The 13,070-nt window shown below is 42.8% G+C and overlaps 2 protein-coding genes across 4 annotated transcripts in view; one reads left to right on the forward strand and one right to left on the reverse strand.

The window, feature by feature from the left end:
* Nucleotides 1-8,253, reverse strand: part of LOC149463822 (uncharacterized) — a 28,281-nt gene extending 20,028 nt beyond the window's left edge. The window contains exons 1-3 of one of the 2 annotated variants that reach the window (XM_089674333.1): nucleotides 8,116-8,253; nucleotides 4,521-4,677; nucleotides 444-922 (exon numbers count right to left, since the gene is read on the reverse strand). In XM_089674333.1, the coding sequence (XP_089530459.1) occupies nucleotides 444-922; nucleotides 4,521-4,633 (592 nt within the window). In that variant the 5' untranslated portion in view covers nucleotides 4,634-4,677; nucleotides 8,116-8,253. The remainder of the gene's footprint in view (nucleotides 1-443; nucleotides 923-4,520; nucleotides 4,678-8,115) is intronic. The other variant, XM_089674332.1, reaches the window with a different exon arrangement.
* A 140-nt stretch (nucleotides 8,254-8,393) lies between these two features.
* Nucleotides 8,394-13,070, forward strand: part of PNPO (pyridoxamine 5'-phosphate oxidase) — a 78,229-nt gene continuing 73,552 nt past the window's right edge. Inside the window, exon 1 of one of the 2 annotated variants that reach the window (XM_089674334.1) lies at nucleotides 8,394-8,772. In XM_089674334.1, the coding sequence (XP_089530460.1) occupies nucleotides 8,629-8,772 (144 nt within the window). In that variant the 5' untranslated portion in view covers nucleotides 8,394-8,628. The remainder of the gene's footprint in view (nucleotides 8,773-13,070) is intronic. The other variant, XM_089674335.1, reaches the window with a different exon arrangement.

A 13,070-nucleotide genomic window follows, 5' to 3' on the forward strand; every position in this document is an offset into this window, starting at 1 on the left:
TTCTACTTTATCAAGCCATTAGCAATTTTATATAAAGTCATACAATTTTTGCAAGACAACCATTGTGTGCTACTTTTCTTGTAAAGGTTTGATACATGGCTATGATATTAAAACAAAAAAAAATAAACAAAAAGTAGGATTCATTAGCAGGGTCTTAGGTAGTATTGCCAGTGTTTTTATAGTTGTAGACACAGAACCTTTGTGATTTATTATTTTTGAAATATCATGCCTTTATCAATTTTAAATACAGACTTCTTAGAGTATATAGTATACTATACTTTTCTACACAACCATCAGAGTGTTTTAGATTTTTTTTTTTTTACTGGTACACATCTTTGGCTATGACATATAAAAAGGGAAACTTGGCTATTTTCCCATCTTGATGCAATCTTTAGTTCATTTATAAAAATGCACATTACAAAAGTACTTTGGAGACATCTCACCCACACAGTGGTCCTCAGATCCCAAGAGCCGGCCACCTTCTTTTGTAGCACTTACTCCGCTATGTGAGAGTGCATCATTCTGTTCCTCCAGTGTTTGAATGTGTCTTCTTAATTCTTGGTTTTCCTTCTCGAGTTCCTGTATCCTCCATTCTCTCACTCTAACTGCTTCATCTCGTGACACCAGGATCTGGCGCAGTTCTGCAACTTGGGCCTCCAGCTCACGAACTAGCTCTGCATAAAGGGAAGTCACTCTACTAGCAGAACGTGTGGCCCAGTAGTGTTCTGTTGGTATGCCATGACCTTCAGGTGGCGCTCTATCTCTGCTAGGGAATCGTTCATCAGTTCTCTGGCTTTCCTGTTTCGTAACATACATATGCTGAGGAATTATGGGGGAACACAAAGGTCCATTAAAGATTTTTTGACGTTTCCTGGCAGAAGTGTCCTCGTCACAGTTCTGCATGACTGGTGTAGACAGGAATCTGTAACATCAAGACACAATGGGCATGTCAAGAATGTAAAATCATAATAAACATGCAAAACGTCTATAAGGCCCCTTTCACACATGTAAACCAATAAAGTCTGCCAGTCAGTTTTTCAGGCAGACCCGATTGGATGATCCATGTATTCATCTGGACCGGCAGCTGTAAAAGGACTGGTTTCCATCTACATCCGTCTACCTCGAAACCAATCTGCCTAAAAAAAAATGACGATGTGTTCCCTCCATCTAGGTGGATTGGAGGGCAGTTAGGTGTAAACGGACAGCCAACTGCCCATACAGCAGAGTGGGTTGTGTCTGTGCCTGCTCAGTATAAAAGGAGAGGGGGATCAATAGACATATCCCCTACTAAGCAAAGCAGATTCTGCCCAATGTGAAAGGGATCTAACAACCAACAGGGCAGAGGCCCCAGGTTTCCTTCATGATGCCCTGGGTCAACGGGGCATCAGAGAGGAAACCTGGAACCTCCACCCAACACAGCACACTCTACTGCTATGCTAATGATATATATTCCCACACTCCTCCTCTTCCATTCGAGTGTTTTTATCTTCACTCTTGCCTCCTATTGAAAGGTCTGACTTCCTTTCTATTTGAGGTCATACAGAGCTTGTGTATCACTCAACAGCCAGGTAGAGAGTTTCTACCCTCCTCTGTTAATAGGTGTTCAGAGATATCCTCATTCCCAGACACTTAGGTGTAAAATACAATGAGAAATACACTCACCGGCCACTGTATTAAGTACACCTGTTCAATTGCTAATCAGCCAATCACATGGCAGCAACTCAATGCATTTAGGCATCTAGACGTGGTGAAGATGACTTGCTGAAGTTCATACCGACCATCAGAATGAGGAAGAAAGGGGATTTAAGTGACTTTGACTTTTGCATGGTTGTTGGTGCCAGACGGGTTGGTCTGAGTATTTCAAAAACTGCTGATCTACTTTGATATTCACGCACAGCCATCTCTAGGGTTTACAGAGAATGATCCAAAAAAGAGAAAATATCCAGTGAGCGGCAGTTGTGTGGACGAAAATGCCTTATTGATGTCAGAGGAGAATGGGCATTCGATTTCAGCTGTGACATTCAGATGGTAGGGTCAGAATTTGTTGTAAACAACATGAAAGCATGGATCCATCCTGCCTTGTATCAATGGTTCAGGCTGGTGGTGTAATGGTGTGGGGGATATTTTCTTGGCACTAGCAAGGTGTACCTAAGAAAGTGGCCGGTGAGTGTATACTCTATATTGTGCAGATCAATAGTGTTTGTTTTTATAATAAAAACGTATAAAAAAGTTAACCTCAAAGTTTCCATTCCCCAGCACATACAACTTGTATCGGCGTTCAGCGTCATGTCTCCTAGATACATCCTACACATTTTGGCAAATCATCCAGCAGGCTTATATACATTCAATACAATAATGGTGCTGCGCTAAAATTATTATGGTCATAAAATCTGATAGAAAGGAACTGAATAAAAGTTCATAAATGAGCATAAATGGTTAACAGTTCAAAGGTGACTTTCAGTGCTCTTAAAGTGCCTGTTTTCCTGGTGGGTCGGTGCTTGTGCAATAATTATGGAAGAATTGCACACTCACCAGATGTGCAATTATAAATGCGCCCATAAACATAAATCCAGATGTCATCAGGGTATCATCAGGGTAAGCCAGGTATTGGGGTAACTTCCCTCTAAAGGGTGGGATGGAACATCAAATGGATCCTGCGGCTTTAAATGGTGATCCAAAATCAGCCAGATTATGGAAGATTGGGGATTGGCAATCCCCTCTGAAAACGTGCGTACGCACAAAACACTTTAGGAGGAGCCAATTACGCCATGACGTCACGCCGCCGGAGCATCATGGAGCTCTGGTGGCCATCTTTGAATGTGGACAGTTAGTCCTGATTACCCAGTGTATATTGTACTACTTTGATGCATTGTTTTTATACTTTACCCCTCAATAAACAGTTGCTTACTATACTACACTATGGGCATACCTTTGTCTTGAACTCCCTGGAGTATTAATTTCAGACGCTCTGCACAAGATCCATCCCAGTATCCAGAGAGGGAGCCTCCTGCACATCCTGAGAGCAGCACCCACTCATCCCTTAAGGGGAGCTCTGGCTGATTTTGGATCACCACTTAAAGCCCCAGGATCCATTTGATGTTCCATCCCACCCTTCAAAGGGAAGTTACCCCAATACCTGGCTTACCCTGATGATACCCTGATGACATCTGGATTTATGTTTATGGGTACATTTACATTGCGCATCTGGTGAGTGTGCAATTCTTCCATAATTATTGCACAAGAACTGACCCACCAGGAAAACAGGCACTTTAAGAGCACTGAAAGTCATCTTTGAACTGTTAACCATTTATGCTCATTTTTGAAATTTTATTCAGTACCTTTCTATCAGATTTTATGACCTTAATAATTTCAGCGCTGCGCCATTATTGTATTGTTTGTATGAGGTTTTATCTTGGTTACCTTTGTGCACAGCTGCTGTTTTCTTCCCCCCGTTTTTAGTGCGCTCACATACCTTTACCATTTTACAGGCTTATATACATACTGCAATCCCTTTTAAATGCTACCAATTACCATATTTCCTCTCTTTTAACGACTAAGTTCTCCTTTAGGAACAACTGCTTCCCACCCCCAGAGCCACTGCTTTAATCAGATCCACCTGCCAGTTTTTCTGGCAGAACTGAATATAAGATCCATGTTAGTCTATGGGCAGGCAGATGTCAAACAGACATCCGTCCATTAACATCCGATTACCTGTCTGTCTAGGGTAGAAAAAAAAGAACAATAAAAGAAAAGGTCTTTATTCTTTCGTGTTTTTTTCAGACATGTGATGGATTAGATAGTCAGATGTAGACAAATGCCTTCTAACACAGCTCTGCGAGGGAAAAACTACACCAACTAGGATATCACTTAAGTACCATACTGATCGGTTCGATTTGAGCACGGTTAGTGATTTTTCAGTTTGCATTTGGGATATACTGTGTCACTAGTTTTGATGCATACAGTTTTTAGCAGAGCTTGCTTTTTAAATATGTTTAAAGTGGAACTACACCACAAACCAAAAAAACTCTCCCATCCATCTACAGTATCTCCCAGAAATGAGTACACCCCTCATCAAAAATGTGAGGGGTGTACTCACTTCTGGGAGATACTGTATGTCTCCATGCTTTATTCTGCAGAGAAAAACACCTTTAGCTCATCTTGAGTAAGGGCACATGATTCATGTAGCATTTACTGACTGTAATCCATGTAATCCACCTGCCCTTAGCTCAGGCATACAGGCAGGAGGGTGTGCTTAGCTGAGAAAACCCCTCCTCCCCTCCTGAAGACTCCTGGGATGCATGACATCATTTGCCTAGGCATGGAACCCAGGAAGGCACTTAAGAAATGTAAAAAAAACAAAGTTTAAAACAAGTAAATATAATATACCTTCCTATCTATTTACTATTGCTAGCAGCATAAGGATTTAAAAAAAATTGAGAGAGTGAAGTTCCACTTTAAAATGGTGACTGCTATCAATAGTGAAAATTCTAAAGTAACAAAAAAAGGCACTTGTCACTTACTTTGGCATCTGGATTGGCTTACTGGCTCCATCTGGAGAGCAGTGCACAGGAGCACCAATCACACTCTCATCTGACTTGTCTTGCCTTTGATCAGGTTCTCCAGTCCGATCCATCAACTTGGCTATGGGCGGCTTTATTAAGAAAATACATGAGTGACCTACAAGGGACATTTACATTTTTTTATTAGCAAATATGCAATGTGCTTCATGTCCTCCTCTGCTGTAAAGAACAATTCCGATCTATGTCTTTTAGTGTGCTGCATTTATTTAAAAAAAAAACAAAAAAACTGCTATCTGCAGCTCTGGTAGGTTTTGATCAAACACATTCTCCCTAAAGATTGATGATAGAGCTTGTAAAGGGTACAACATGATATGATACATGCAAAGGTGTGAATGAGCCCTTTTTTCCTTGCTAGGCTATAAACCAATGGTATGGCACATTCATTTTCACCTCACAGACGTGAGGTTACCTTTTGCTGACAAGCTACATTATTAACTGTCCCCGCTTAGAAGGATTTTCAAGAGGCTACACAGTTTCTTCCTAAAATAGGAATTAAGGGGGGAATACTCACCTTTCCAACAACCCCTTGCTGGCACCAGCATCTTCTCCTGTGTGCTGGTTTTCACCCATGGTCATTGGGTGGTGCAGGATGCCATCACTCCTGCCTTTTGAGCATGGGCAGGAGCTAGTCATTCCAGCACACAAGGATCGGGCCAGTCACTGCATCCTAAGCTGCACATGTACAGCTCAGTTTTAATTGTAGGGATCACTGTGAAAAGGCAGGTAGATTTAGTTTATTACAGCATGTCTCTTCTGCAATAAAAAGCCTGCCTGCTCACAGTATGTAACTGCAGAACTTTAAGCAGAACTAAACCCTCCTATCCTTTTCATCCAAGGAAGCTGCCATCTTAGCCTATGTTTGATCTGCAGCTGCAATGGTCCTGCACATGTGATCAGTTTTGACACCAGTCATTTGATGGTTTGACAGTCTGGTTGAGAGCATGAGCACCTCTGACAGCATTCCCGGAATGCTGGGAATGTAACTGTTTATTTTTTTTAAGTAATGGGTTTAGATCCACTTTAGGGCCGGTTTGTACAACAGAAATGCAGCCTTAATGCGTTTCTGTATATGCATTCCGCTCTATTAACACCTAACCTAACAACTAACCTCCTCCACTCCATCCCCCACAGCCATCCCCTCCTGTACCACCTTCCCCTCCCTCCTAGATTGTAAGCTCAAAAGAGCAGGGCCCTTGAACCCCTCGTGTATTGTATTGTTACTGTCTTGTCTCATGTTCTGTCCCCCTTGCTACTGTACAGCGCTGAGCAAACCCTTTGGCGCTATATAAATACTGTATAATAATAATAATAATAACATTCTGCTTTAAAAGTCCTTACAGTTGGGGCTTGCTGCTCCTAAGCATGTGTGCTGCAATCTCTGTTCCCTTAGCCTAGGTTCAGACTGATATAGTGCGATGTGGTGCAATATTACATGCGGTATGGGGTGCGAATACAATTCTGACTAGCTTAAAATTGCTCTGCACTGAACACGCACAGGACCCTTTTTTTAACCGCACTGCATCAATGTGAACAGCCTTCATAGGAAACAATGTATATTCACTTGACATGTGAATCTATGTGTTCTGGAAGGCATCAGAACCGCATCAGAGTGAACCAGGGCTAAAGGTGGAACTAAACTCTTCTATCCTTTTCAGCCAAGGAAGCTGCCATCTTAGGGCTCATTCACACCATGGTGCAGAGATGCAGAGATGTCAAATCTGTATGTGACATGTTCACACCACTTCACTGGTATCACATACAGATTTTTTCTGTGCAGGAATCTGCAACGTGTATAAAACTCATTGAAGCGTGCATAAAAACTGATGTCTCTGCAAATGAAAGCTGCACATCAGTTTTCCTGCACATATGGTGTGAACGAGGCCTAGGCCTCTCTTTGATCTGAACTGCCATGATGCTGCACATGTGATCAGTCATGACACCAGTCATTTGATGGTTTGACAGTTTGCACAAGCAAATGTGACAGTTACATTCCTGGCATGCCAGAAATGTAACTGATTTTTTTTTTTAAAACTGTTAAATTGATGGGTTTAGTTCCACTTTAATGTATTCTGGAACTGGAATGTATTTAGCTAATTTAAACTGAAAGTTCAGTTGGCTTTAAATCTGTTGTAACTGTCAATTTGTAGTTAAAGTCCATTTAAAAAGTGGAACTAAACCAATTGATTTAAGGGTCCACTCACACAGGCTTTCCGTTTTCTTCATCAGTTCAGTCACAATTTTTCCATGAAAAAATGGATCAGTTCACATCTGTTTTTTTTATCAGTTTACATCCATTTTCTTACATCTTTTACCAATGCAAAAATGGATGGTATGTCTGTTTACATCTGATTTTCATCTGTTTACATCTGTTCCATTTTTTTTAATAGAATAAAAATAAGGTTTTCTTCCATTCAAAAAAACAGATGTTAACGGATACAGACATTAATGGACATAAACAGATGATCATCCCTTTACATCCGCTAGTCCATAGATATACATGGGTGTCCATTTTTCATCCACAAACTGACAGATGAAAAATGGACATACAGAATGCCTGTGTGAAAGGGGCCTAATGGTTTCCCAAAACAGATACATTCAAGGCATGCTATGAATGACAACTGTCACAGTTACTAGTGTACTTGTGTTGGCTCTCAAAAGAACTGTCAAGCCATCAAATGGCTGGTGACGTAGCTGATCGCATGTGCAGCACCATGGAAACTGCAAATGGAGGCTAAGATGCGAGCTTCCTTGGCTGTAAAGGAGAGGAGGGTTTAGTTTAATTTTTTAATGGTTCTTTTTTTATTCACAATTCCCCATCTGCCATGCAAGACTCTATGCGAGGATAAATTTAACACATGTAAAATGAAAAGTGAATTGTCACATGTTCTCAGGACCGACGTGGGTAATAGAGTCCTTATATCTCTCTGTCACCTAAGTCCTCAGATCACCGTTCCTGCCCTGACCATTAGGGCTCAATCACATGGACGGAAATCTCTGAAAAGTGATCTGTGCTGGAAAGCTTTTTAAAGGGTGGTAGAGCAGCAGCTGCCAGGCCTTCAGGAGGCGATCCTGCCACCCCCTGAAAGCCTGAACAGGGATTTCCATTGGGAATGCCACGCCACATCTACGGGCCAAGCATTCGCCTTGCGGTTGTGGTACAGCCCCCATGAATTAGTAGGTTGTCAGCTGTACAGCAGCCAAATGCAACCGGTTGTATAAATGCTGTAACGGCACATCTGACAGCATAACCAGGACAGGTTACCCTGTGGTGGAGATAGGCAAAGCTGCAGCTAGGCCGCTTATTTTGAATGCCCCACCATTGTAAATGAGGCCCTGCCCTAGAGTCACACTCACTGCCCTCACTGGATTTTACCAGGAATGACCCAACCCCCAGACTCCAGGTGTCTCCCCTGTACTAGGACACTGCTGATAAGATGAGCCCCTCCACCCTGACCAGCACTGTCAGTGCACACACACTCCAGCCACCCCCTCCCTCCACATAATGTCCATGTTCTCATTCACAGCCATCTCTCACCTCCATGTGTCTGTTTACATTCGGTAGTTTCCGGATATCAAGCCCCGCCCCCTCCCCATGACAGTTCTTGTGTGATTTGCTGCCCCTGTCAGTGCCGCCGACGCTGATTGGCTAACTTCCCTCCAGGTGTACTACCACTTCCTTGTTATTTGCACCGCCTACTGTCACGTGGCTTACGCTCCGCTGTAGCTAACTGGTCCTGTTCTCCCCTTCCCCAAGGGAGTCTGGCTTCAACTCGAGCTCCACTTTGGACAGGAAACATGTGACCTCCACTCCACTTTTTAATGAACTATATTGTTTGACACCCCTGATCTACAATGTAACAAACAACCGATGGATGCAGATTGATTGTTTCTTGCATTAAAGTTCATTTTTAAAAAAGAAGGTGGAGTGAAGGTCACATGTTTCCTGTCCAAAAGTGGAGCTCCAGTCTGCAGCCAGACCCCTCTCCTCTTCCCTGTTTCCAGGGCGGTGGCTCCACCCAAGACTGCTGACGTCAGGCGGTGTTGTTCCATGTGGAGGAGACTAGTAACGTCGCTCTGGCAGGTAGTTCATTACTCCGGATCACACTCAGCCAGAGCGGCCAGCTGTACAACAAGTGGAAGTGACGTCATGGACCTGAGGCATATGCGGAAGAGTTACCGAAATGATGATGAGGTGAGAGGCCTGGTGACGTCAGCTGGGGCTCATTAATATTATAATAAGGAGACACCTGTTGCTGTGCAGGTCAGTAGGGTTATTGGAGCCTGTTTCCCAATGCTGGTAATAGCAGGCAATGCTGGGCCTTGTAGTACCTCATCTCTAATTTGACCTTTAGGGACAACTAGTTACAGAGTGTATCAGACGGGTCCCGGTCACGCCAGCCGCACGATAAACTTGCATTCCCACTTTGCGTTTTGTAAACGTGTGCGCTTTTTTGTGCCAGACGCGTAAGGCGGCTCATTCACGTGAGTGGGCTGCCCGGTGCATCTGGCGCAAAGCACAGCAAAGTAGCTCACGCGCCATTTTGAGCGTCAAGCTTCATACGGTGCGCTTTATGGCATGTTTGAGGTGCTAGAAACAAGGGGAACGCAAGCATGACCTGTATTTTCCACATGTTACGTAAAACGCTAACCGCACAATAAGGCTCCATGCACACGGGGCGGTTTAATAACGTTGGTAACAGCTGTGTAAAGTCACGTTAATAAAATTAAAATTTTTGCTAAAAAAAAGTCCATAAACGCTGGTGTGCTGCGTTTTACCACGTTTTGCCACATTAGAGCGTTTTTACAGTTAAAAACTCCTCTAGAAGCCCACTAGTTCTGTTTTTTTCCAGCCAAAAAACACCGATTCCAGTCTATGTGCACACATAGGATAACATGCTGGGGGGTTTACTGGCTGTAGAAAAAAATGTAAAAAGCCAAAAACAGCCGCTGTAAAAACGTCCAGTGTGCATGAGGACTAATGCTGGCCATACATTATACAATTTTCTTTAAAAATTGCTTTAGATTTACCAAAAACCATATAATATGAGGTCAAACCTAAACAAACTTTCAATTATATCCAATTAGGCAGGCACTTGCACTACATAGCTGAAATCTAAAGGAAATTGGGCAGAAATTGAACAGAAAATTGTATAGTGTATGTCCAGCCTAAGCCTGCATTCAGACTTCACGTCTTGTAAATGCATGCAAAATCGCAGTTCACGTGTTTGCGTCAGATGCATAGGGCAGCCCCTTCAAAAAATGTGTGATAACATGGCAAAGTAGCAGTGCGCATTCATGTGAGTGGGCAGCTCTGTGCATCTGGCGCAAAGTAGCTCGTGCGTCATTTTGAGCGTCATGCTGCATACAGTGTGTTTTATGGCTTTTCTTTTTTGCCACAATTGAGGTGCTAGCACTGATGAAGGGGAACGCAAGCATGACATGCATTTTCCTCATATTACGTAAAACGCTAACCGCACAAGAAGGCTCCATGCACACGGGGCGTTTTAATAACACTGGTAACATTAGCTGTGTAAAGGCACGTTAAAAATTTTTTTCATTTTTGCTCAAAAAAAGTCCATAAACGCTGGTGTGCCGCGTTTTATCACGTTTTGCCGCATTAGAGCGTTTTTACAGTAAAAAACTCCTCTAGAAACCCACTAGTTCTGTTTTTTTTCCCCAAAAAACACCGATTCCAGTCTGTGTGCACACATAGGATACCATGCTGGGGGGTTACTGGCTGTAGAAAAAAAATGTAAAAAGCCAAAAACAGCTGCTGTAAAAATGTCCAGTGTGCATGAGGACTAAGCCTGCATTCAGACTTCACGTTTTGTAGATGCACGCAAAATCGCAGTGCACGTCTTTGCATCAGATGCATAGGGCAGCCCCTTCAAAAAATGTGTGATAACATGGCAAAGCAGCAATGTGCATTAACGTGAGTGGGCTGCCCGGTGCGTCTGGCACAAAGCACAGCAAAGTAGCTCATCTGCCATTTTGAGCGTCAAGCTTCATACGGTGCGTTTTTTGGCATGTCTTTTTTACCACGTTTGAGGTGCTAGAAACAATGAAGGGGAAGGCAAGCATGACATGCGTTTTCTGCGTGTTACGTAAAACACTAACTGCACAATAAGGCTCCATGCACATGGGGATTTTTAATAACGCTGGTAACAGTCACGTTAAAAAATGTTTAATTTTTGCTCAAAAAAAGTCCATTAACGCTGGTGTGCTACATTTTTCCACGTCAGAGCGTTTTTACAGCTAAAACTCCTCTAGAAACCCACTAGTCCTGGGTTTTTTCCTGCCAAAAAATGTTGACACCAGTCTGTGTGCATGGACACATAGGATAACATGCTGGGGAGTTTTCTGGCTGTAGAAAAAAACAGCTGCTGTAAAAATGTCCAATGTGCATGAGGACCAAGCCGGCATTCAGACTTCTTGTTTTGTAAATGCACGCAAAATCGCAGTGCATGTCTTTGTGTCAGATGCATAGGGCAGCCCCTCCAAAAAATGTGTGATAACATAGCAAAGTAGAAATGCGCATTCATGTGAGTGGGCTGCTCTGTGCATCTGGCACAAAGCACAGAAAAGTAGCTCATGTGCCATTTTGAGCGTCAAGCTTCATACGGTACGTTTTTTGGCATGTCTTTTTTTTGCCTTGTCTGAGGTGCTAGAAACAATGAAGGGATTGCAAGCATGACATGCATTTTCCATGTGTCACATAAAACACTAACCGCACAAGAAGGCTCCATGCACACGGGGTGGTTTAATAACGCTGGTAACAGCTGTGTAAAGTCACGTTAAAAATGTTTCATTTTTGCTCAAAAAAGTCCATAAACGCTGGTGTGCCGCATTTTGCCACGTTAGAGCGTTTTTACAGCTAAAAAAACTCCTCTATAGAAACCCAGTAGTTCTGGGGTTTTTGTCCAGCCAAAAAACGTTGACATTAGTCTGAGTGCATGGACACAGAGGATAACATGCTGGGGGGGTTTACTGGCTGTAGAAAAAAAACAGCCACTGTAAAAATGTCCATTGTGCATGAGGACTAAGCCTGCATTCAGACTTCACGTTTTGTAAATGCACGCAAAATCGCAGTGCACGTCTTTGTGTCAGATGCATAGGGCAGCCCCTCCAAAAAATGTATAACATAGCAAAGTAGAAATGCGCATTCATGTGAGTGGGCTGCTCTGTGCGTCTGGCACAAAGCACAGCAAAGTAGCTCATGCGCCATTTTGAGCGTCCAGCTTCGTACGGTGCGTTTTTTTGGCTTGTCTTTTTTACTACGTTAGAGGTGCTAGCAATGATGAAGGGGAAGGCACGCATGACATGCATTTTCTGCATGTTACGCAAAACACTAACCGTACAATAAGGCTCCATCCACACCAGACAGTCTAATAACACTGGTAACGTAAGCTTTGTAAAGTCGCGTTAAGAAATAAAAAAAAATTTTCCCAAAAAAGTCCATAATCGCTGATGTGCTGCGTTTTGCCACATTAGAGCATTTTTACAGCTAAAAAACTCCTCTAGAAACCCAGTAGTTCTGTTTTTTTTCCAGCCAAAAACCGTTGATTATAGTCTGTGTGTATGGGCATATACGTAGGATAACATGCTGGGGGGTTTACTGGTTGTAGAAAAAAAACACCAATAGCCAAAAACAGCCGCTGTAAAAATGTCCAGTGTGCATGAGGACTAAGCCTTCATTCAGACTTCACGTTTTGTAAATGCACGCAAAATCGCAGTGCACGTCTTTGCATCAGATGCATAGGGCAGCCCCTTCAAAAAGTGTATGGTAACATGGCAAAGCAGCAATACGCATTAACGTGAGTGGGCTGCCCGGTGCGTCTGGCACAAAGCAAAGTAAAGTAGCTCATATGCCATTTTGAGCGTCAAGCTTCATACGGTGCATTTTTTGGCTTGTCTTTTTTACCATGTTTGAAGTGCTAGAAACAATGAAGGGGAAGGCAAGCATGACATGCATTTTCTGCACGTTACGTAAAACACTAACCGCACAATAAGCCTGCATTCAGACTTAACGTTTTGTAAATGCATGCAAAATCACAGTGCACGTTTTTGCGTCGGATGCATAGGGCAGCCCCTTCAAAAAATGTGTGAAAAAGTAGCTCATGCACTATTTTGAGCGTCAACTTTTGCACTTTTTTTCAACCGTGTGGATTTGGCTCGACAAATGCACATCTTTTTTGCTGCAGTTGGGGTGCTATTAATAATGTTTGGCAACAGAAGTGTGACGCACGTTTCCTAAATGCCAACTGCATATTGAATCTGCATTCAGACTTAGTGTTTTGTAGGCGCACAGAAAATCATAATGCACGTTTTTGTACCAGACAAATGTGGCAAAGTAGCTCATGCACAGTTTTGAGGGTCAGGCTTCACGTGGTTTTTGGCTTGACAAGCGCACGTCCTTTTTTTTTTTTTTTCTGTATTTGGGGTGCTTTTAAGAATGAATGGTAACGCAAATGCAACATTACATTACATTAC

Source organism: Staurois parvus, unplaced genomic scaffold (assembly GCF_062004578.1).
Source record: "Staurois parvus isolate SC_StPar_1 unplaced genomic scaffold, SC_StPar_1.0 ptg000151l, whole genome shotgun sequence".
Taxonomy (NCBI): Eukaryota; Metazoa; Chordata; class Amphibia; order Anura; family Ranidae; genus Staurois; species Staurois parvus.